Consider the following 26,245-nt stretch of genomic DNA (forward strand, 5'->3'; position numbering starts at 1 on the left):
AGAATATAGAGACACACAGAATATAGAGACACACAGAATATAGAGACACACAGAATATAGAGACACACAGAATATAGAGACACACAGAATATAGAGACATACAGAATATAGAGACACACAGAATATAGAGACACACAGAATATAGAGACACACAGAATATAGAGACACACAGAATATAGAGACACACAGAATATAGAGACATACAGAATATAGAGACACGCATGAAGGAAACAAGGAAATTATAAGGGTACAGTTTTAAAAACAAAAATAATAAGTTCAAATCAGATTCAAGGCTATTTGCGGTATGTATTGAATCCATTTTCCACCCCTCTCCTGTGTTGTTGTCTAGGTATGACCTGATGGGTCAGTGCTGGAGAGAAAAGCCCTATGAGAGGCCCTCGTTTCAACAGATACTGGTCTCCCTCAACAGGATGCTGGAGGAGAGGAAGGTAAAACACACTTTATTTTTCACTCATTCATCTAATCCGTCATTGGTAATAAAAAACAACAACACATAGGACATTCAGCAGTAGGAAGTTGAAGTAGGAAGTAGGAAGTTGAAGTAGGAAGTAGGAAGTAGGAAGTTGAAGTAGGAAGTAGGAAGTTGAAGTTGAAGTAGGAGGTAGGAAGTTGAAGTAGGAGGTAGGAAGTTGAAGTAGGACATAGGAAGTTGAAGTAGGAAGTAGGAAGTTGAAGTAGGAGGTAGGAAGTTGAAGTAGGAGGTAGGAAGTTGAAGTAGGACATATGAAGTTGAAGTAGGAGGTAGGAAGTTGAAGTAGGAAGTTGAAGTAGGAAGTTGAAGTAGGAAGTTGAAGTAGGAAGTAGGAAGTTCCAGTAGGAAGTAAGAAGTTGAAGTAGGAAGTTACAGTAGGAGGTAGGAAGTTGAAGTAGGAAGTTACAGTAGGAAGTAGGAAGGTACAGTAGGAAGTAGGAAGTTACAGTAGGAAGTAGGAAGTTACAGTAGGAGGTAGGAAGTTACAGTAGGAAGTAGGAAGTTACAGTAGGAGGTAGGAAGTTGCAGTAGGAAGTAGGAAGTTGATGTAGGAAGTTACAGTAGGAAGTTCCAGTAGGAAGTTGCAGTAGGAAGTAGGAAGTTCCAGTAGGAAGTTCCAGTAGGAAGTTGCAGTAGGAAGTTACAGTAGGAGGTTCCAGTAGGAAGTAGGAAGTTACAGTAGGAAGTAGGAAGTTACAGTAGGAAGTAGGAAGTTACAGTAGGAGGTAGGAAGTTGCAGTAGGAAGTAGGAAGTTGAAGTAGGAAGTTCCAGTAGGAAGTTCCAGTAGGAAGTTCCAGTAGGAAGTTGCAGTAGGAAGTTGCAGTAGGAAGTTCCAGTAGGATGTTACAGTAGGAAGTTACAGTAGGAAATTACAGTAGGAAGTAGGAAGTTACAGTAGGAAGTAGGAAGTTACAGTAGGAGGTAGGAAGTTGCAGTAGGAAGTAGGAAGTTCCAGTAGGAAGTTCCAGTAGGAAGTTCCAGTAGGAAGTTGCAGTAGGAAGTTGCAGTAGGAAGTTGCAGTAGGAAGTTCCAGTAGGAAGTTACAGTAGGAAGTTACAGTAGGAAGTTCCAGTAGGAAGTTCCAGTAGGAAGTTACAGTAGGAAGTAGGAAGTTCCAGTAGTAAGTTGCAGTAGGAAGTTACAGTAGGTAGTTCCAGTAGGAAGTTACACTAGGAAGTAGGAAGTTCCAGTAGGAAGTTGCAGTATGAAGTAGGAAGTTCCAGTAGGAAGTTGCAGTAGGAAATTACAGTAGGAAGTAGGAAGTTACAGTAGGAAGTAGGAAGTTACAGTAGGAGGTAGGAAGTTGCAGTAGGAAGTAGGAAGTTGAAGTAGGAAGTTCCAGTAGGAAGTTCCAGTAGGAAGTTGCAGTAGGAAGTTGCAGTAGGAAGTTACAGTAGGAAGTTACAGTAGGAAGTTCCAGTAGGAAGTTACAGTAGGAAGTTCCAGTAGGAAGTTCCAGTAGGAAGTTACAGTAGGAAGTAGGAAGTTCCAGTAGTAAGTTGCAGTAGGAAGTTACAGTAGGTAGTTCCAGTAGGAAGTTACAGTAGGAAGTAGGAAGTTCCAGTAGGAAGTTGCAGTATGAAGTAGGAAGTTCCAGTAGGAAGTTGCAGTAGGAAGTTCCAGTAGGAAGTTACAGTAGGAAGTTACAGTAGGAAGTTACAGTAGGAAGTTCCAGTAGGAAGTAGGAAGTTACAGTAGGAAGTTCCAGTAGGAAGTAGTAGCCACACCGTAGGTACAGGGTATGACAGTCGCCCATCGCAAGCTTTCTCGATCAGTTAATTAAGTACAGAACCCTATTTCTCTTCCTGTTGTTTCTAGACATATGTCAACACCACCCTGTATGAGAAGTTCACCTATGCTGGTATCGACTGCTCCGCTGAGGAAGCTGGCTGACCTTGTGCTAAACCTAAAAACTACAGTATTTCACTACCACTGCGTTGTACGGAGAATTATAAAGTTACATGGTTTAAGAAATCCTCTTACAAGGGATTCACAGACTAGTATTTTGCACATATTGTGTATTCCAAGTTATGTGCTAACTTTTGTCCAATCATAAACTGACTTTCAAAACGGTAATCCTTGATGTTAAGTTGTTGTTGTTGTTGTTGTTGATGATTCTTCTGTTTTGATGAACCGTCCACCCTATTCCCCCATACTGTATAGTGCACTACCTAGGGGCCCTGGTCAAAAGTAGTGCACTGGAAAGGGAATAGTGCCATTTTGGACACAGGCTATGATAGTCGCTGGCTGACCGATAACAACAGTGTAACTGTTGACCTTACAGATGGAGGATCTTAATTTGAGCCAGTTTTCTACAGCTGAAAAATAATCCTGCAGCAACAGGAAATGTGAATTATTACGCGGGTTATTTTTCATTAGGTGCAAATCAAGTCTGACATTTTAAAGTGGAAATTACAAAATGTAGAAGCCTTTTTAAACCTTGAATAATACACTACAAGTTTGCATTTTCAGCTGTGTAGGAAAATTCCCAACAACAAAAAAAGTGATCAAATGAAGAACCTACATCTGTATAGTGTAACATACATGGCAGCCTGCTGTAATATCAGATGTAAATGTCTTTAAGAAACCATTACTTAATTAAAAAATGGTATCCTTAAAATTAATAAAACGTTTTGTGATTAAATTCTTATCTGTGATGTATGACTTGTGTGATACTTAAAAAACAAAAAATGTACAAAGAGATGACTGCAACAAAGCATACCACCTAATAATCAAGCAGTACACTATGATTTCATGACACAAGTCAGTAATACTGGAGTTATTCTGTCCAGATAGTTCAGGATAGGTCAGTGGTCCTGGGTTGAGTGTCCAGTAGAAATCCAGTCCATATCTGGCTGTTACCGCCACGGTCTCCTCGCAGGGTCTTCTGTTTGCTACAGGTCTGATCCTAGTCTCTGGGTCACTCTATGGTCTGGGTCCACAGGGCTGTCACTAGTCTCTGGTCCACAGGGCTGTCCCTAGTCTCTGGTCCACTCTATGGTCCGGCTCCACAGGGCTGTATCTAGTCCACAGGGCTGTCCCTAGTCTTTGGTCCACAGGGCTGTCACTAGTCTCTGGTCCACAGGGCTGTATCTAGTCCACAGGGCTGTCCCTAGTCTTTGGGTCACTCTGTGGTCTGAGTCCACAGGGCTGTCTCTGGTCCACAGGGCTGTCTCTAGTCCACAGGGCTGTCCCTAGTCTCTGGTCCACAGGGCTGTCACTAGTCTCTGGTCCACAGGGCTGTCACTAGTCTCTGGTCCACAGGGCTGTCCCTAGTCTCTGGTCCACAAGGCTGTCCCTAGTCTCTGGTCCACAGGGCTGTCACTAGTCTCTGGTCCACAGGGCTGTCCCTAGTCTCTGGTCCACAAGGCTGTCACTAGTCTCTGGACCACTCTATGGTCCGGCTCCACAGGGCTGTCTCTGGTCCACAGGGCTGTCTCTGGTCCACAGGGCTGTCTCTGGTCCACAGGGCTGTCCCTCACAGATCTCCCTCTGGGCAGAGATAATACACACCTCATATACCCTGAACGATGCGAAAGCTGCCGCCACGATACACGATCCTCCCAGGATATACCACCAGCTGAAGAAGCCGAAGGACACGCCCTTCACGATGCAGTACAGGCCGAAACACACCAGGAAGATCATCGACACGATCTGAACACACACCGGCGGGCTGCTGGCCTCCTCACCCATAGAGGAAAAGTCTAGGCTGTACCACCGACTGGTAGGTCTGAACTGCAAGAGTTGGTGTCTCTCATGGGACAAAGGAGGCGCAAGTTTTGGCCCAAAGACAAGACTCTCGTTGGAAGACGATTGTCGCACCGTTAGCTACGAGGAATAAGTCAATCATGTACCAACCGACATGTCAGCATTAAACCTCCTCTTCGGTTAGACAGACTCAGACAGAGACACACAGTCACTGAGCTCCACTGAGGTGAGAGGTACTGTAGAGGTGGGCTGTGAGTGCCTGGTCAGCTTTATATATTAGCCTACTGTTGTACATGGATCTGATTGATTAGACGAAACAACTCTCTTTTTAATTAGCTGTGGTGAGGATCAACCTTGACTTTAATCCATGTCGAGAACCTCTGAGGTGAATTTAAAAAAAACACACTGGTGGATTAAAACACTGTGAGTGGCTGTCCATGGAGAGAACTCTTCCTACAGTGAGGTGTTAGCATGTTAGCCTCTGTGATATTTATCACCCATCTAATCACAGTGAGGTGTTAGCATGTTAGCCTCTGTGCTATTTATCACCCATCTAATCACAGTGAGGGTTAGCATGTTAGCCTCTGTGCTATTTATCACCCATCTAATCACAGTGAGGGTTAGCATGTTAGCCTCTGTGCTATTTATCACCCATCTAATCACAGTGAGGGTTAGCATGTTAGCCTCTGTGCTATCTATTATCAATCTAATCACAGTGAGGGTTAGCATGTTAGCCTCTGTGCTATCTATTATCAATCTAATCACATTTACATCATTTACATTTAAGTCATTTAGCAGACGCTCTTATCCAGAGCGACTTACAAATTGGTGAATTCACCTTCTGACATCAGTGGAACAGCCACTTTACAATAGTGCATCTAAATCATTTAAGGGGGGGGGTGGGAAGGATTGCTTTATCCTATCCTAGGTATTCCTTGAAGAGGTGGGGTTTCAGGTGTCTCCGGTGAGGGTTAGCATGTTAGCCTCTGTTCTATCTATTATCAATCTAATCACAGTTTGGGTTAGCACAGAGGCTAACATGCTATCTATTATCCATCTAATCACGGTGAGGGTTAGCATGTTAGCCTCTGTGCTATCTATTATCAATCTAACCGCAGTGTGGGTTAGCACAGAGGCTAACATGCTATCTATTATCCATCTAATCACGGTGAGGGTTAGCATGTTAGCCTCTGTGCTATCAATAATCCATCTAATCACAGATAGTGTATAAGTAAACTAAGCTAAACTAATGAGCTCAGAATAAGAGATTGACCCGCTGTGTATCTCTCAACAACAGATGTGCCCATTCTGTATCGCAAACAACACCAGTAGGCATGTACTGTTTAAAATCACCTTGTGAAAAGATAGAAACTTTTTTCTGGAAGGAATCAAAACTTTATTGTTTCTGGTGTAGTAATGTTTACATGGAATCATGAACAGTCAAACTAAATGTTAAAAAGAATTGTAAATAAGTGTCAGTGTCTAGTTGACAATATTATCATCGCTTTGTCGGTCAGACACTTTGTGTTGGTTATTGTAAACTGAACAGTCAAAGGTACAGACTGATGATTGGATAACAAACTTGATTTTAGTGTTGCTAAAGTATCATAAATACATATTCACTAGGCTAAGGATGCCAGCACAACAAGTTCATTTACATAGAAAGAAGTCCTCGTGGTGAAGTAATGAAAAACAGGATCATGATGGATGAACACCTGAAAGGACCAATGAAACTACAAAAAAACCCTGTCAATATCACATTTACATAAGTATTCAGACCCTTTGCGTAGTACTTTGTTGAAGCACCTTTGGCCGTGAAGACATCCTCCAGTCTTCTTGGGTTTGACGCTACAAGCTTGGCACACCTGTATTTGGAGAGTTTCTCCCATTCTTCTCTGCAGATCCTCTCAAACTCTGTCAGGTTGTAATGGGAGCTATTTTCAGGTCTCTCCAGAGATGTTCGATCGGGTTCAAGTCTGGGCTCCGCTTGGGCCACTCAAGGACATTCAGAGACTTGTCCCGAAGCCACTCCTGTGGTGTCTTGGTTGTGTGCTTAGGGTCGTTGTTCTGTTGGAAGGTGAACCTTCACCCCAGTTATAGAGGTCCTGAGTGCTCAGATTTTCATTAAGAATCTCTCTGTACTTTGTTCTGTTCATCTTTCCCTTGATTCTGACTAGTCTCCCAGTCCCTGTCGCTGAAAAACATCCCCACAGCATGATGCTGCCACCACCATGCTTCACCGTAGGGAAGGCCTGATTGGTGGAATGCTGCAGAGATGGTTCTCCTTCTGGAAGGTTCTCCCATCTCCACAGAGGAACTCTGGAGCACTGTCAGAGTGGCCATCGGATTCTTGGCATCCTCCATGACCAAGGCCCTTCATCCCTGATTGCTCAATTTGGCCGGGAGGCCAGCTCTAAACTTTTTCCATTTTAGAATGATGGAGGCCACTGTTTTCTTGGGGATCTTCAAAGCTACAGAAAATATTTGGTACCCTTCCACAGATCCGTGCCTGGACACAATCCGGTATCGGAGCTCTACAGACAACGCCTTCGACCTCATGGTTTGGTTTTGCTCTGACAACTGTGGGACCTTATATAGACATGTGTGTGCCTTTCTAAATCATGTCCAATCAATTTAATTTACCACAGGTGGACTCCAATCAAGTTGTAGAAACATCTCAAGGATGATCATTGGAAACAGGATGCACCTGAGATCAATTTCGAGTGTCATAGCAAAGGGTCTGAATACTTATGAAAATAAAGTATTTCTGTTTTTAATTTGTCATTATGGGATATTGTGATGTCATTCTGGGGTTATTGTGATGTCATTATGGGGTATTGTGAAGTAATTATGGGGTATTGTGATGTAATTATGGGTTATTGTGACGTAGATTGATTAGGAAAAGAGGTATGTAATCCGTTTTAGAATAAGGCTGTAACGTAACAACATGTAGAAAAAGTCAAGGGGTCTGAATTTCGGATGAACTATATCGTGCACTGCCTTTGCCCATAGGTCCCATAGGGTCCTGGTCAACCGTAGTGCACTGCCTTTGCCCATAGGGCCCCGTAGGGTCCCATAGAGCCCTGGTCAACAGTAGTGCACTAAATAAGGAATAGGATTCCATTCCTACGTTTTGATTTGACAGTCAGCCAGCCAGCTTGCCAGTCAATCAGTCAGTCAGTCAGCTGGCCAGTGAATCAGTCAGCCAGCTGGCCAGTGAATCAGTCAGCCAGCCAGCTGGCCAGTCAATCAGTCATTCATCCAGCTGGCCAGTGAAACAGCCAGCTAGCCAGCTGGCCAGTGAATCAGTCAGCCAGCTGGCCAGTGAATCAGCCAGCCAGCCAGCTGGCCAGTCAATCAGTCAGTCATCCAGCTGGCCAGTGAAACAGTCAGCTAGCCAGCAGGCCAGTGAATCAGTCAGCCAGCTGGCCAGTGAATCAGTCAGCCAGCTGGCCAGTGAATCAGTCATCCAGCTGGCCAGTGAATGTCAGTCATCCAGCTGGCCAGTGAATGTCAGTCATCCAGCTGGCCAGTGAATGTCAGTCATCCAGCTGGCCAGTGAATCAGTCAGCCAGCCAGCTAGCCAGTGAATCAGTCAGCCAGCCTGCCAGTAAGTCAGTCAGTAAGTAAGTGGTCCTAGTAGTCATACTCTCATATTGAACATAATCAACTCATGCAAACATTAGTTAATCAGCTCCTCCTCTGTGATCTGGTGTTATAGAGAGAATGATTTAACGTGACAAACTACAGCAGAGTCTAGAAGTCTCTGCTACAGTGTTGATCGTACAAATAGTAGAGTCTGTCCTCGCTACAGTGTGGATCCAGCCAGGCAGGCGTATCTGCAGGTAACAGGTTCTTGTACGGCTACCAGACGCACGGTGATGATGTGATCAAGCTTCAGAGGCATGTCTGCTGCTAACTGGACCCCTCCCACAGCGTATCCACGGCAACCTCCTGCCAGGCCATCGGCAGCTCCAGTGGTTCTGCTACGACACCTCAGTGACACATCCCAGACGTCATATCTTTCTGCAAGAGATAAATAAGTTACTAGAGAGTGAGAGGATGGAACTGATTCAACATTCAATTAATTTGTTTACAACAACACCTGTGACTGCGCTCCATTCGATGGTATGTCATGACAACTGTTCGGTCAAGACAGGTGCAAATCCCTGTATCAGCGGAGAATGAGTTTGCAGTAGGAAGTTACAGTAGGAATAGAGACAGGTTGGCAAACTGAGCTGAGCTCCACCTTGGTGAGAGGGCCAATGCCACTCTCAAGGTCAACGTACTAACACACCTAGCCTGATGGCCTGCTAATACACACTGGCTGTCAGCCTATTAGGCACAAGGTACACCCAGAGAACTCACAGCCAGGTTGCTAGGCAACAGCCTTTCTTCCAGGGGCCAGTAGAAGGGTAGCACCAAGACCTACAGTCGTCCTGGTCTTTATTTCTGCCTCATGTGTGCAGCTGTATTTGTTTATTTTTCTGTTGCCTAGGAGATCTATACTACACAAGAGCTGGACTGAAGGAACACATATAATCCCGCAGGCCATTCCCCCATATTCCCCCATATTCTCCCATATTCCCCCATCACTCCTCTTGTCTGAATCTTTCCCCTGAGCCAGCATAAGGCCAAATGAGAAGGACTCACAGGAGCTGGCAGAAGACATCTGTCTGTCACTGCCGTGTACTGGAGACCAGAACCAGACTGATCCCATCTCTCTGCCGTGTACTGGCGACCAGAACCAGACTGATCCCATCTCCCTGCCGTGTACTGGAGACCAGAACCAGACTGATCCCATCTCCCTGCCGTGTACTGGAGACCAGAACCAGACTGATCCCATCTCCCTGCCGTGTACTGGAGACCAGAACCAGACTGATCCCATCTCCCTGCCGTGTACTGGAGACCAGAACCAGACTGATCCCATCTCCCTGCCGTGTACTGGAGACCAGAACCAGACTGATCCCATCTCCCTGCCGTGTACTGGAGACCAGAACCAGACTGATCCCATCTCCCTGCCGTGTACTGGAGACCAGAACCAGAATGATCCCATCTCCCTGCCGTGTACTGGCGACCAGAACCAGAATGATCCCATCTCCCTGCCGTGTACTGGCGACCAGAACCAGAATGATCCCATCTCCCTGCCGTGTACTGGCGACCAGAACCAGACTGATCCCATCTCCCTGCCGTGTACTGGCGACCAGAACCAGAATGATCCCATCTCCCTGCCGTGTACTGGCGACCAGAACCAGACTGATCCCATCTCCCTGCCGTTTAATGGCGACCAGAACCAGACTGATCCCATCTCCCTGCCGTGTACTGGCGACCAGAACCAGACTGATCCCATCTCCCTGCCGTGTACTGGAGACCAGAACCAGACTGATCCCATCTCCCTGCCGTTTAATGGCGACCAGAACCAGACTGATCCCATCTCCCTGCCGTTTAATGGCGACCAGAACCAGACTGATCCCATCTCCCTGCCGTTTAATGGCGACCAGAACCAGACTGATCCCATCTCCCTGCCGTGTACTGGAGACCAGAACCAGACTGATCCCATCTCCCTGCCGTGTACTGGAGACCAGAACCAGACTGATCCCATCTCCCTGCCGTGTACTGGAGACCAGAACCAGACTGATCCCATCTCCCTGCCGTGTACTGGAGACCAGAACCAGACTGATCCCATCTCCCTGCCGTGTACTGGAGACCAGAACCAGACTGATCCCATCTCCCTGCCGTTTAATGGCGACCAGAACCAGAATGATCTGATAGAGGAAGTAGACAAGAGGAGAAAATGGAATACAATGAAAACCTACAACTAAACTAGAATGTTTTCTTAAGGAACACTGACCAGGCAACACCACATTTTAAGAAAACATAGAACATCTATTCTAATGTTTTACACCAGTCCATTCAGCCTCTAGGTGGCACCGGTCCAGTCAGCCTCTAGGTGGCACCAGTCCATTCAGCCTCTAGGTGACACCAGTCCATTCAGCCTCTAGGTGGCACCAGTCCATTTAGCCTCTAGGTGACACCAGTCCAGTCAGCCTCTAGGTGACACCAGTCCAGTCAGCCTCTAGGTGACACCAGTCCATTCAGGCTCTAGGTGACACCGGTCCATTCAGCCTCTAGGTGGCACCGGTCCATTCAGCCTCTAGGTGGCACCAGTCCATTCAGCCTCTAGGTGGCACCGGTCCAGTCAGCCTCGAGGTGACACCAGTCCATTCAGCCTCTAGGTGGCACCAGTCCAGTCAGCCTCTAGGTGGCACCAGTCCATTCAGCCTCTAGGTGGCACCGGTCCAGTCAGCCTCTAGGTGGCACCGGTCCAGTCAGCCTCGAGGTGACACCAGTCCATTCAGCCTCTAGGTGGCACCAGTCCAGTCAGCCTCTAGGTGGCATCAGTCCAGTCAGCCTCGAGGTGACACCGGCCCAGTCAGCCTCTAGGTGGCACCAGTCCATTCAGCCTCTAGGTGGCACCAGTCCATTCAGCCTCTAGGTGGCACCAGTCCATTCAGCCTCTAGGTGGCACCAGTCCATTCAACCTCTAGGTGACACCAGTCCATTCAGCCTCTAGGTGACACCAGTCCAGTCAGCCTCTCGGTGACACCAGTCCAGTCATCCTCTAGGTGACACCGGCCCAGTCAGCCTCGAGGTGACACCGGCCCAGTCAGACTCTATAATAAAGAACTACTGGGTGACCAGAGTCTTAATAAACCCCTAGCCCCTAGCCTCCTGTATATCTGAGAGGATTGCATTATTACTCACCAGCCTTGGTCTAAAGCATTCCATAGGGCTCTGGTCTAAAGTAGTGCACTATATTTAGGGAATAGGGTTCCATAGGGCTCTGGTCTAAAGTAGTGCACTATATAGGGAATAGGGTTCCATAGGGTTCTGGTCTAAAGTAGTGCACTATATATAGGGAATAGGGAGCCATTTGGGACACTTCTGTCTTGACTCAATCTTGATCTTTCTCTATACTCACCAGTGGCTCCAGCTCCTTGCGGTCTATGAGGTTGAGCTCTGTGCTGAAGTAGTAGAAGTGCTTATAGCAGGTGTTAACGTGGGCCTCAGCTCCCATCAGGATCATACGGTCAAAATGGTGGATGTAGACGTGGACAAACACCCGGAACAGACGGCAGATGATCTTCTTACAGATCTGGGTGAAGTTCTTGGGGAAGGGGATACCTGTGGGGAAAGAGAGAGAGGGGGGGGAGAGAGAGAGAGAGAGAGACAGAGACAACGAGAGAGAGAGAGACAGAGAGACAGAGAGAGGGAGTGAGAGAGACGGAGAGAGAGAGAGAGAGAGGGAGAGAGAGAGGGGAGAGAGAGAGAGGGAGAGAGACAGAGAGAGAGAGAGAGAACGCCAGAATAATTCTTTATTCTTTATGCCATGCACAATGCAGTGAACGCCAGAAGAAGAATAATCATTTAATTATCACAGTGAATAATTGTAATGTTTGTTTATGTGTCAATTCATCCTGAAAATAAAAAAATGTAATTCCTTTGATAGGCAGGCAGGTGGCAGCAGAGTGCCAACAGAGACCAAAAGTCTGTTTACCCTGCAGTATGAACACAGTCTGTTTACCCTGCAGCATGAACACAGAGTCTGTTTACCCTGCAGTATGGACACAGTCTGTTTACCCTGCAGTATGGACACAAACAGAGTCTGTTAACACTGCAGTATGGACACAAACAGAGTCTGTTTACCCTGCAGTATGATCACAAACAGAGTCTGTTTACCCTGCAGTATGAACACAAACAGAGTCTGTTAACACTGCAGTATGGACACAAACGGAGTCTGTTTACCCTGCAGTATGGACACAAACACAGTCTGTTTACCCTGCAGTATGGACACAAACAGAGTCTGTTTACCCTGCAGTATGGACACAAACACAGTCTGTTTACCCTGCAGTATGAACACAAACACAGTCTGTTTACCCTGCAGTATGAACACAGAGTCTGTTTACCCTGCAGTAGGAACACAGTCTGTTTACCCTGCAGTATGGACACAAACAGAGTCTGTTGACCCTGCAGTATGAACACAAACAGAGTCTGTTTACCCTGCAGTATGAACACAGTCTGTTTACCCTGCAGTATGAACACAAACAGAGTCTGTTTACCCTGCAGTATGGACACAAACAGAGTCTGTTTACACTGCAGTATGGACACAAACACAGTCTGTTTACCCTGCAGTATGGACACAAACAGAGTCTGTTTACCCTGCAGTATGGACACAAACGGAGTCTGTTTACCCTGCAGTATGGACACAAACAGAGTCTGTTTACCCTGCAGTATGGACACAAACACAGTCTGTTTACCCTGCAGTATGGACACAAACACAGTCTGTTTACCCTGCAGTATGGACACAAACAGAGTCTGTTTACACTGCAGTATGGACACAAACAGAGTCTGTTTACCCTGCAGTATGAACACAGTCTGTTTACCCTGCAGTATGGACACAAACACAGTCTGTTTACCCTGCAGTATGGACACAAACACAGTCTGTTTACCCTGCAGTATGGACACAAACACAGTCTGTTTACCCTGCAGTATGGACACAAACAGAGTCTGTTTACACTGCAGTATGAACACAAACAGAGTCTGTTTACCCTGCAGTATGACCACAAACAGAGTCTGTTTACCCTGCAGTATGGACACAATCTGTTTACCCTGCAGTATGGACACAGTCTGTTTACCCTGCAGTATGGACACAAACAGAGTATGTTTACACTGCAGTATGGACACAAACAGAGTCTGTTTACCCTGCAGTATGGACACAAACACAGTCTGTTTACCCTGCAGTATGAACACAAACAGAGTCTGTTTACCCTGCAGTATGAACAGTCTGTTTACACTGCAGTATGGACACAAACAGAGTCTGTTGGTGGTAACATGGATAACATTTGTATGGATAACAACCCGTATCCCACTCTGGTAATAATACAACCACACAGTGATGCTATGGAGACCAACAACTGTGCGTGGCATCAAATGCACGATCTAAGCCAAAGACATACAAGCCAAACGACCGGCATGTATCCCGATCTTGTAGATATAATTGAATTGTATAAACTTCATTGATGGACAGTTTGAAATGTCCCCAGCATAGGACACATACAGGGCCAACTCCATCAATACAACCAGGACAATACAACCAGGACAGACCAGGACAATATAACCATAACAGGCCAGGACAGACCAGGACAATACAACCAGGACAGACCAGGACAGACCAGGACAGACCAGGACAATACAACCAAACTGTCAGACTACAGGACAGACACTACGGGTTACTACCGTCCCTGTGTTCCATTGATTATTTACATTTTTATTTAACTAGGCATCCTTGAGATGCTTCTACAACTTGATTGGAGTCCATCTGTGGTAAATTCAATTGATTGGACATGATTTGGAAAGGCACACACCCATCTATATAAGGTCTCACAGTTGACAGTGCATGTCAGAGCAAAAACCAAGCCATGAGGTTGTCTGTAGAGCTCGTAGACAGGATTGTGTTGAGGCACAGATCTGGGGAAGGGTACCCAAAAATGTCCGTAGCATTGAAAGTCTTCAAGAACACAGTGGCCTCCATCATTCTTAAATGGAAGAAGTTTGGAACCACCAAGACTCTTCTTAGAGCTGGCCCCGGGCCAAACTGACCAATTGGGGGAGAAGGGCCTTGGTCAAGGAGGTGACCAAGAATCAGATGGTCACTCTGACAGAGCTCAAGAGTTCCTCTCTGGAGATGAGAGAACCTTCCAGAAGGACAACCATCTCTGTAGCACTCCACCAATCAGGCCTTTATGGTAGCGTGGCCAGACGGAGGCCACTCCTCAGTAAAAGGCACATGACAGCCCTTCTAGAGCCCTTCTAGAGTTTGCCAAAAGGCACCTAAAGTACTCTCAGACTATGAGAAACAAGATTCTCTGGTCTGATGAAACCAAGATTGAACTCTTTGGCCTGAATGCCAAGTGTCACGTCTGGAGGAAACCTGGTACCATCTCTATGGTGAAGCATAGTGGTGGCAGCATCATGCTGTGGGGATGTTTTTCAGCTGCAGGGACTGGAAGACTGGAAGACTGGAAGACTAGTCAGGATCGAGGGAAAGATGAATGGAGCAAAGTACAGAGAGATCCTTGATGAAAACCTGCTTCAGAGCACTCAGGACCTCAGACTGGGGTGAAGGTTCACCTTCTAACAGGACAATGACCCTAAAAACACAGCCAAGACAATGCAGGAGTGGCTTCGGGACAAGTCTCTGAATGTGAGTGGCCAGCCAGAGTCCTGACTTCAACCCGATTGAACATCTCTGGATAGACCTGAAATTAGCTGTGCAGTGATGTTCCCCATCCAACCTGACTTGAGCTTGAGAGGCCCTGCAGAGAAGAATGGGAGAATCTCCCCAAATACAGGTGCCAAGCTTCTAGCGTCATTCCCAAGAAGACTCGAGGCTGTAATCACTGCCAAATGTGCTTCAACAAAGAACTAAGTAAAGGGTCTGAATACATATTTTTAAATATTTATATGCTGAAACAGGAAAGGGCCTTCATATACTGCTGCCACAAAGTTGTAAGCACAGAATTGTCTAGAATGTCATTGTACGCTGTAGCGTTAAGATTTCCCTTCACTGGACCTGAGGGGCCCGAACCATGAAAAAACAGCCCCAGACCATTATTCCTCCTCCTCCTCCACCAAACTTTACAGTTGGCACTATGCATCCGGGCAGGTAGCCTTCTCCTGCATCTGTCAGACTGCCAGATGGTGAAGTGTGATTCATCACTCTAGAGAACGTGTTTCCACTGCTCCAGAGTCCAATGGCTGCGAGATTTAAACCACTCCAGCCGATGCTTGGTATTGCTCATGGTGATCTTAGGCTTGTGTGCGGCTGCTCGGCCATGGAAACCCATTTCATGAAGCTCCCGACGAACAGTTATTGTGCTGACGTTGCTTCCAGAGGCAGTTTGGAACTCGGTAGTGAGTGTTGCAACATGTCTTTAGAGAGAGAAAGTTCTCTTATTCTCCAGTAACAGAGGAAGTCCTTAACATGTCTCTAGAGAGAAAGTCCTCTTATTCTCCAGAGAGAGAATGGCACTTCTTCAGAACATACGCCCACTACATGAACCCAGCTAGCACCCTGTGTGTTTATGTTGCAGTAGCCTGTCAGGCAGGTTAGATCTGATTAAGAGAGGATTGATCAAGTCGGTTTGAATTAATAAGTAATTCATATTTTATTATGCGCAGTAAACACGTGTTTGTTTCAGTAAAGTTTACATTCCTCTTTACGGACACCAGCAACAAGCAAAAAGGTTTCATTTCCAGTTGGGGACTGTTCCTGACTGGGAACACTCTTGTCACTTCAAAACAGGGACCACAATGGGATAAAATCCTCATTGATTGTCAAATGCCTGTCAATTTAACATCTATATACAGTTTACATATTTATTGTCTCTTAACTGACACGCATAGATGTTTTAAAGTTCATCAAAAGCAATCAATACTACAGACCCACAGAAAACCACAGCAGTGAATTTTCCATCAACATTTCCTGCCTGTAGGGACCATCAATCATTTGAATGTGTGTCTCGACTGACAGGAGATGATCTCATTCAGAGCCTGAATGATCTGAATTTTAGACGGATGGAGCTCCTCACTATGTGCCTCATTTCAGAGTCGTAGGTCCATAGGATCTCTGGTGTAAAGTAGTGCACTATATAGGGTTCCATAGGGCTCTGGGGTAAAGTAGTGCACTATATAGGGAATAGGGTTCCATAGGGCTCTGGTCTAAAGTAGTGCACTATATAGGGAATAGGGTTCCATAGGGTTCTGGTCTAAAGTAGTGCACTATATAGGGAATAGGGTTCCATAGGGCTCTGGTCTAAAGTAGTGCACTATATAGGGAATAGGGTTCCATAGGGTTCTGGTCTAAAGTAGTGCACTATATAGGGAATAGGGTTCCATAGGGCTCTGGTCTAAAGTAGTGCACTATATAGGGAATAGGGTTCCATAGGGCTCTGGTCTAAAGTAGTGTACTATATAGGGAATAGGGTTCCATAGGGCTCTAAAGTAGTCTAAAGTAAAGTAGTGCACTATATAGGGAATAGGGTTCCATAGGGCTCTGGTCTAAAGTAGTGCACTATATAGGGAATAGGGTTCCATAGGGCTCTGGTCTAAAGTAGTGCACTATATAGGCAATAGGGTTCCATAGGGCTCTGGTCTAAAGTAGTGCACTATATAGGGAATAGGGTCCCATAGGGCTCTGGTCTAAAGTGGTGCACTTTATAGGGAATAGGGTTCCATAGGGCTCTGGTCTAAAGTAGTGTACTATATAGGGAATAGGGTTCCATAGGGCTCTGGTCTAAAGTGGTGCACTATATAGGGAATAGGGTTCCTTCCATAGGGCTCTGGTCTAAAGTGGTGCACTTTATAGGGAATAGGGTTCCATAGGGCTCTGGTCTAAAGTAGTGCACTATATAAGGAATAGGGTTCAATAGGGCTCTGGTCTAAAGTAGTGCACTATATAGGGAATAGGGTTCCATAGGGCTCTGGTCTAAAGTAGTACACTATATATAGGGAATAGGGTTCCATAGGGCTCTGGTCTAAAGTAGTGCACTATATATAGGGAATAGGTTCCATAGGACTCTGGTCTAAAGTAGTGCACTACATAGGGAATAGGGTTCCATTTGGGACCCATCCTCAGTCTCCCTCACCCGCTCCGCCGGGTCTGGTGAAACAGGATTATACAGGGATCTCACAATCCAGGAGAAGATTTTACTCCATTATGGCTCAAAAGTATTAGGTTAAAGTTGAACCCATAAGAATTCCACCATTCATGCCTATAACACAGAAGCCGAATATATACATATATTCAATTAGTAAAGCTAACTTTAATAAGGTGTGAAGCCACTCTATGTCGCTTAATTATATATTAAACCTGTTCAAAATCTCTTGATTGAAATCAAACAACATGAATCACTGTATTCAGGAGATTGGATCAAACAGTAAACTCCCTGAACGTACAGTACAATTTACAACAGGCACCCACCATGAGATAGATAGAACACTGTCATCCTCAACCTATCACATCAAAGACCGTCACAGAGACAGCATGACCCTGGGTAACCTTAACCCTAACCTGAAACTGACTCTACACAGAGATGACAGAGAGACACTGTCTCAGGAAGACATAACATCACCTTAAAGGTGAAAGGTCAGCTACCTGCACCATGACCCTGGGAAATCCTAACCCTAACCTGACAGTGACCCCAAAGCCGTGACAGAGACAAACAACAGTGGTCTGGCACACTGCAGGTGGGTTAGTAACAGACAACAGGGCCATACATACCCTGACTACCCTAACCCTGACTACCCTAACCCTGACTACCCTAACCCTGACTACCCTAACCCTGACTATATTAATGGTTTAAACCCTCTGGGTTGTTGCCATGATCTTCTCCTCAATCACATCTTCTCCTCAATCACAGTAACCTGAACTAGATATTAGCTACGTTAAGCCAACACCTAGTGTTCTCCTCAATCACATTAACCTGAACTAGATTGTAGCTACGTTAACCCAACACCTAGTGTTCTCCTCAAGATGTTCTGAGTCCATTAGGGGCTAAGGTGCTGGACTGACAGTACATGGATCAAGCCCTGGTTACTTCACAACTAAGGAATACTGTAGACTACACCTGGCTCAAAACAAGGCTACAATACCACCTGGCTCAAAACAAGGCTACAACACCACCTGGCTCAAAACCAGGCTACAACACCACCTGGCTCAAAACAAGGCTACAACACCACCTGCATCAAAACAAGGCAACAACACTTGGCACAAAACAAGGCTACAAAACCAGGCTCAAAACAAGGCTACAACACTTGGCTACCTTCACCTTCAAAACAAGGCTCACTCAAAGGCATGATCAATGAGTTAGCCAGCTGGCTGACTAAGTAGTTATATATATTTTTTGACTAAGTAGTTATACAAGTTATATAAGCCTATTAAAACAAACAAGGTTATTTTTAAACTTTGTTAAGTCCTTTACACCACCTGCTCAAAACAAGGCTGCTACACCACCTGGCTCAAAAAGTAGTCAAAACAAGGATGGATACAGTCAAAACAAGGCTACAACACCCCTTACAACACCCCTGGTTCTGTCAGTGTTTAATAAAGCTCAAACTAATGGGACTGCTCAAAACCAGGCTACAACACCACCACTCAAAACAGGCTACACACAGCTCAAAACAACACACACACAACACACCACCTGGCTCAAAACACACACACATCAAAACAACAACAACACACAAAACAAGGCACAACACCAGGCTCAAAACAAGACTACAACACTTGGTTCACACACAAACGTGTACAGTACAGTGTGGTGACAGGTTATTTTTGAACATGCTCCAGGGTGAATTATTGATGTCTTGCTGAGGGCACAGTGGAACCTAAATAGAGACAGAGACAGAGGCAGGGGATAGAGAGAGAAGAGAGAGAGACACACAGAGAGAGAGAGACAGAGAGAGAGAGGGGATAGAGAGAGAGACACAGAGACGTGTGTGTGGAGAGAGGTTTGAGATGCTCCAGGGTGAATTATTGATGTCTTGATAGGGGGATAGATAGAGAGAGAGAGAGAGAGAGAGAGAGAGAGAGAGAGAGAGAGGGATAGAAAGATAGGGGGATAAGAGAGAGAGAGAGAGAGAGAAGAGACGGAGAGAGAAGAGAGAGTGAGAGAGAGAGAGAGAGAGGAGAGAGAGATAGAGAGAGAGAGGGGGGTAGAGGGACGGAGGATGAAGATAGAGAATGAGGATAGAGAGAGAGAGAGACAGAGATGAGAGAGAATGAGGATAGAGAGGGGAGAGATGAGAGAGAGAGAGTGAGAGAGGGGGGATAGAGAGAGAGAGAGAGGGGGGGGTAGAGGGAGGGAGGATGAAGATAGAGAATGAGGATAGAGAGAGAGAGAGAGGAGAAAGATAGGGAGTCAAAAAAAGAGGAGAGAACTCTCACGGTCGCCATGCGGTGACAGGCTGCCGGCCATGGAACAAAGGGCATCATCCTGGATATCATGGTGACACCATGGTGGAACAGGTTCGGGACTCGTTCCAAACAGCACCCTATTCCCTATATATTGCACTTCTTCTGATCTGAGCCCTGTTGGTCCCCTATGGGCCCTGGTTAAAAGTAGTGCACTGTAAATGGAATAAGGATCCATTTGGGCAGCTCACCAGAGCATTGGCAGATCAGATGTATCTGCATTATTCAAAGGCTGAACTGAGGACGATACTGCTGCTGTACTCTGACACCCATTATCAAACTGACACCCATTATCTGTTATCAGACTGACACCCATCATCTGTTACTGACACCCATCACTGTTCTGACACCCGTCAGCCAGACTGACACCCGTTAGTTACCAGACTGACACCTGTTACCAGACTGACACCCGTCACCTGTTACCAGACTGACACCCGTCACCTAGTTACCAGACTGACACCCGTCAGCTGTTACCAGACTGACACCCGTCACCTGTTACCAGACTGACACCCGTCACCTAGTTACCAGACTGACACCCGTCACCAAGTTACCAGACTGACACCCGTCACCTGTTACCAGACTGACACCCGTCACCTGTTACCAGACTGACACCCGTCACCTGTTACCAGACTGACACCCGTCACCTAGTTACCAGACTGACACTAGTTACCAGACTGACACCCGTCACCTAGTTACCAGACTGACACCCGTCACCTAGTTACCCCGTCAGTTACCAGACTGACACCCAGACTGACACGTCACCTGTTACCAGACTGACACCCGTCACCTAGTTACCAGACTGACACCCGTCACCTGTTACCAGACTGACACCCGTCACCGAGTTACCTAGTTACCAGACTGACACCGTCACCTGTTACCAGACTGACACCCGTCACCGAGTTACCAGACTGACACCACCGAGTTACCAGACTGACACCCGTCACCTGTTACCAGACTGACACCCGTCACCTAGTTACCAGACTGACACCCGTCACCTGTTACCAGACTGACACCCGTCACCTGTTACCAGTTACCTAGTTACCAGACTGACACCCGTCACCTGTTACCAGACTGACACCCGTCACCTGACAGTAGCCAGACTGACACCGTCACCTGTTAGACTGACACCCGTCACAGTTACCAGACTGACACCCGCCACCTAGTTACCAGACTGACACCCGTCACCTAGTTACCAGACTGACACCCGTCACCTGTTACCAGACTGACACCCAGACTGACACCCGAGTTACCTAGTTACCAGACTGACACCCTCACCTGTTACCAGACTGACACCCGTCACCTAGTTACCAGACTGACACCCGTCACCTAGTTACCAGACTGACACCCGTCACCTGTTACCAGACTGACACCCGTCACCTGTTACCAGACTTACCGTCACCTGTTACCAGACTGACACCGTCACCGAGTTACCTAGTTACCAGACTGACACCCGTCACCTAGTTACCAGACTGACACCCGTCACCTGTTACCAGACTGACACCCGTCACCGTTACCAGTTACCTAGTTACCAGACTGTTCACCAGACTGACTGACACCCGTCACCTAGTTACCAGACTGACACCCGTCACCTAGTTACCAGACTGACACCCGTCACCTCAGCTGTTACCAGACTGACACCCGTCACCTGTTACCACCACCCGCCACCTAGTTACCAGACTGACACCCGTCACCTAGTTACCAGACTGACACCTAGTTACCAGACTGACACCCGTCACCTGTTACCAGACTGACACCCGTCACCTAGACTTACCTAGTTACCAGACTGACACCGTCAGCTGTTACCAGACTGACACCCGTCACCTGTTACCAGACTTACCTAGTTACCAGACTGACACCCGTCACCGAGTTACCAGACTGACACCCGTCAGTTACCAGACTGACACCCGTCACCTGTTACCAGACTGACACCCGCCACCACCCTACCTGTTACCAGACTGACACCCGTCACCTAGTTACCAGACTGACACCTCAGCTGTTACCAGACTGACACCCGTCACCTAGTTACCTAGTTACCAGACTGACACCCGTCACCTAGTTACCAGACTGACACCCGTCAGCTGTTACCAGACTGACACCCGCCAGCTGTTACCCGAGTCACCTGTTTACCTAGTTACCAGACTGACACCCGTCACCTAGTTACCAAACTGACACCCGTCACCTAGTTACCAAACTGACACCCGTCACCTAGTTACCAGACTGACACCCGTCAGCTGTTACCAGACTGACACCCGTCACCGAGTTACCTAGTTACCAGACTGACACCCGTCACCTGTTACCAGACTGACACCCGTCACCTAGTTACCAAACTGACACCCGTCACCTAGTTACCAGACTGACACCCGTCAGCTGTTACCAGACTGACACCCGTCACCTAGTTACCAGACTGACACCCGTCACCTAGTTACCAGACTGACACCCGTCACCTGTTTTTTTCCAAGCGATAAACTTTGTCGGACCCCGAAACAGCACCCTATTCCTCATAGTACTACTGTTCACCAGGGCGCTCCTTAAACTGCTTGTAGTGGTGACTAAGAGCAGGTTTGACAGGTGGAAGGTCATACTGTGGGTCATAGGTCAATTAGCGTCCGCCTCCGGATCACCTGACTTTTCATGTCAGCGTCAAGGCAGCCATTACAATGAGCAGTGTTCCTTGTAATACCCCGAGTCCAAGAGGGCCCGGACTCCCGATCTAATGTCTAATATATTGTTACAGTTACTCCGCAGGACAGTATGGTAGCCTAGTAATTCAGTAACTTCCCAACATTTTCAGAAAATGACAGGAATTTTCCGCAATAGGAATTCCGTCACCGATGCGAGTCTGAAAAACTCCCAAGACGTTCCTTATCCTCTAATGCAGGGGATGCTCAACTACTGTTTGAGATAATCCGGTGAGACAGACTTCCTAGGTGACAACGGTTTCCTAGGTGACAACGGTTTCCTAGGTGACAACGGTTTCCTAGGTGACAACGGTTTACTAGGTGACAACGGTTTCCTAGGTGACAACGGTTTCCTAGGTGACAACGGTTTACTAGGTGACGACGGTTTCCTAGGTGACAACGGTTTCCTAGGTGACAACGGTTCAGAAGGATATTGTCATGTCTCAGCATACTGTAGTAACAACCCGTGTGAACCCAAACTGTGGTAATTGTTCACGGCCATCTTGTTGGTGCCAGTGTATTAATAGATGCCAAGGGAAGCCAGGATTACTCAAAAAATAAATAAATGTATCTTTCATCTCTCTGAGATTTCATACATTTCTGTAAATTCGCAAGTGGCTTAATCTCACCAGAGAAATCATCTGACCATGTATCTGATGCTGTCTCAGTATGTGTAGACCATGTATCTGATGCTGTCTGGACAGTGAAACAGCACCTCTCTGTCTCAGTATGTGTAGACCATGTATCTGATGCTGTCTCAGTATGTGTAGACCATGTATCTGATGCTGTCTGGACAGTGAAACAGCATCTCTCTGTCTCAGTATGTGTAGACCATGTATCTGATGCTGTCTCAGTATGTGTAGACCATGTATCTGATGCTGTCTCAGTATGTGTAGACCATCTATCTGATGCTGTCTCAGTATGTGTAGACCATGTATCTGATGCTGTCTGGACAGTGAAACAGCATCTCTCTGTCTCAGTATGTGTAGACCATGTATCTGATGCTGTTGCTGATGATGTTGCGGCCGTAGTGTTTGATTGATTGACGCCAGAAAGCATTTGGCCTGACTTGATGAAAACAATTAGCCAATCAGTGCTGAGCTGTTGCATTTTTATTTTACTAGGCAAGTCAGTTAACAACAAATTCTTACTTTCAACAACCGCTTAGGAACAGTGGGTTAACTGCCTTGTTCAGGGGCAGAAGGACAGATTTGTACCTTGTCAGCTTGGGGATTTGAACTTTAACCTTTCGGTCACTAGTCCAACGCTCTAACCACTAGGCTACCCTGCAGTTACAGTGCATTCCATATTTGCTTTGTGGACTTCATCACACAGATTGTTGTTCTTCGGTTTTGTGATGAAACATGTGGTTGAATTTATTCTGGTGCTGTGTGACTGTTGTCTTTTTGTTGTATATCACGGGTCTTATTGTATATCACAGGGGCGTATGAACCAATGGGTTATAAAGCAAACAACACAAATATCACTACATTGGTTATTATATGAATCTGTTTTTACTGGTCTTGTTTGCTGAGTGATATTACCCACTGGCACTGCTTCTCGTTCCTAAAAAAGACTGTCTGGGTCTGTTGAGTGTGGCTGATGTACATACAGTTACAGCAGACCCAGAGTACTCACCCATGCTGGTGGGGAAGATATCCTCGTTGTTGATCTGGACCTCGATCCAGTCCATCAGCAAGTTCATGTACTTGGGAGCCGGTAGAGCCGTTGGTTTCTTGTACTTGTGATCGTCCTGCCATCGGTACTCATACCTAGGACCTCCGGACATGACGGGACAACTCTTCTCCGTGCAGAACTCACACACCGTCCCGTAGATGAGGTTGATCCTGTTGAAGAAGTCAACCACGTGCATGGCCACCCAGTCGTTCAGATCCTCCCGTGGGGCAGAGCAACCGCCGCCCGTAGGTCAACCCCGGAGCTCAGCGACACCTGGGCCTTTTTATGCAGCTCGAAACGCTGTGTCCCCGGCTCAAACCTACTTTTGGGGCGGAAGGTCTTGTCCTTGTTGAAGACCTGCTTCAGGGTGATGGACATGTTGCCGGGGACGGGGCAAGTGGGGCGAAGACTCGGGCCGGGGGGAGAGGAGGTCCAGGGACGAGGACCGGGGGAGCGGAGAGGAGGGGGAAAGCGGGGATTTGTTAACCAGCCGAGTGAGGGTTGGGGACCCAAGGACGGAACCAACGGTACCAATAGTCGGTTCTGGAGGAGCAGGAAGTACAGGAGGAGGAGGAGCAGCAGGTTGAGATGAGGAAGAGGGATACAGCAGGGCAACGTTTACTGTTTGGAGTGTCGCATCAGGACCTCTTTTTCTGTGTGAAGCAAAGAAGAGAAAGACATGGATTAGACATTACATTTGACATTATAGTTATTTAGTTGATGATCTTATCCCCAATTGTAGTGTTTGTTTGTGTAACAGTATAGACTTTACGTCCGTCCCCTCGCCATGGCGTCACCGATTGAAACGCCACTAGCGCGCACCACCGCTAACTAGCTAGCAATTTCACATCGGCTACATTTGCTTAAAGCTTTAAATGACAGAGATCATGATTGAGCATTGAATAAGGTGTTGAACAAGGTGTTGACAGACGGCGTGTTGAACAAGGTGTTGACAGACGGCGTGTTGAACAGGGTGTTGACAGACAGGGTGTTGAACAAGGTATTGAACAAGGTGTTGACAGACAGGGTGTTGAACAAGGTATTGAACAGGGTGTTGACAGACAGGGTGTTGAACAAGGTATTGAACAAGGTGTTGACAGACAGGGTGTTGACAGACAGGGTGTTGAACAAGGTATTGAACAAGGTGTTGACAGACAGGGTGTTGAACAAGGTATTGACCAAGGTGTTGGCAGGGTGTTGGACAAGGTGTTGGACAGGGTGTTGAACAAGGTGTTGACAGACAGGGTGTTGAACAAGGTATTGAACAGGGTGTTGACAGACAGGGTGTTGAACAAGGTGTTGAACAAGGTGTTGGACAGGGTGTTGGACAGGGTGTTGAACAAGGTGTTGACAGACAGGGTGTTGAACAAGGTATTGACCAAGGTGTTGGCAGGGTGTTGGACAAGGTGTTGGACAGGGTGTTGAACAAGGTGTTGACAGACAGGGTGTTGAACAAGGTATTGAACAAGGTGTTGGGCAGGGTGTTGAACAAGGTGTTGACAGACAGGGTGTTGACAGACAGGGTGTTGAACAAGGTATTGAACAAGGTGTTGACAGACAGGGTGTTGACCAAGGGGTTGACCAAGGGTTGGCAGAGAGGGTGTTGACCAAGGGGTTGACCAGGGTGTTGACAGACAGGGTGTTGAACAAGGTATTGAACAAGGTGTTGACAGACAGGGTGTTGACCAAGGGGTTGACCAAGGGGTTGGCAGACAGGGTGTTGACCAAGGGGTTGACCAGGGTGTTGACAGACAGGGTGTTGAACAAGGTATTGAACAAGGTGTTGACAGACAGGGTGTTGACCAAGGGGTTGACCAAGGGTTGGCAGGGTGTTGAACAAGGTGTTGGACATGGTGTTGGACAGGGTATTGGACAGGGTATAAAACAAGGTGTTGACAGACAGGCTGTTGACCAAGGGGTTGAACAAGGGGTTGACCAAGGGGTTGGCAGGGTGCTGAACAAGGTGTTGGACAGGGTGTTGGACAGGGTATTAAACAAGGTGTTGACCAAGGTGTTGGCAGGGTGTTGAATAAGGTGTTGACCAAGGTGTTGAATAAGGTGTTGACCAAGGTGTTGGCAGGGTGTTGAACAAGGTGTTGAACAAGGTGTTGAACAAGGTGTTGACCAAGGTGTTGACAGACAGGATGTTGAACAAGGTGTTGAACAAGGTGTTGACAGGGTGTTGAACAAGGTGTTGACAGGGTGTTGACCAAGGTGTTGAACAAGGTTTTGACCAAGGTGTTGAACAAGGTGTTGGCAGGGTGTTGAACAAGGTGTTGAACAAGGTGTTGGCAGGGTGTTGAACAAGGTGTTGACCAAGGTGTTGACCAAGGTGTTGGCAGGGTGTTGAACAAGGTGTTGACAGACAGGCTGTTGAACAAGGTGTTGAACAAGGTGTTGACCAAGGTGTTGAACAGGGTGTTGAACAAGATTTTGACAGATAGGCTGTTGAACAAGGTGTTGGACAAGGTGTTGAACAAGGTGTTGACAGACAAGGTGTTGACAGACAGGGTGTTGAACAAGGTATTGAACAAGGTATTGACAGAAAGGGGATTGAACAAGGTATTGAACAGGGTGTTGACAGACAGGGTGTTGACAGACAGGGTGTTGACAGACAGGGTGTTGAACACGGTGTTGACAGACAGGGTGTTGAA

General features: G+C 46.8%; 1 protein-coding gene and 1 pseudogene across 1 annotated transcript in view; one reads left to right on the forward strand and one right to left on the reverse strand.

The window, feature by feature from the left end:
- Nucleotides 1-3,151, forward strand: part of LOC135548941 (angiopoietin-1 receptor-like) — a 56,724-nt gene extending 53,573 nt beyond the window's left edge. Inside the window, 2 exon segments of the mRNA XM_064979036.1 lie at nt 350-449; nt 2,313-3,151. Of these exon segments, the coding sequence (XP_064835108.1) occupies nt 350-449; nt 2,313-2,387 (175 nt within the window). The 3' untranslated portion in view covers nt 2,388-3,151.
- A 2,429-nt stretch (nt 3,152-5,580) lies between these two features.
- LOC135548038 (MOB kinase activator 3B-like) overlaps nt 5,581-26,245 on the reverse strand; it is a 60,267-nt pseudogene continuing 39,602 nt past the window's right edge.

The sequence above is a fragment of the Oncorhynchus masou genome, chromosome 11 (genome assembly GCF_036934945.1).
Source record: "Oncorhynchus masou masou isolate Uvic2021 chromosome 11, UVic_Omas_1.1, whole genome shotgun sequence".
In the NCBI taxonomy this organism is placed as follows: domain Eukaryota; kingdom Metazoa; phylum Chordata; class Actinopteri; order Salmoniformes; family Salmonidae; genus Oncorhynchus; species Oncorhynchus masou.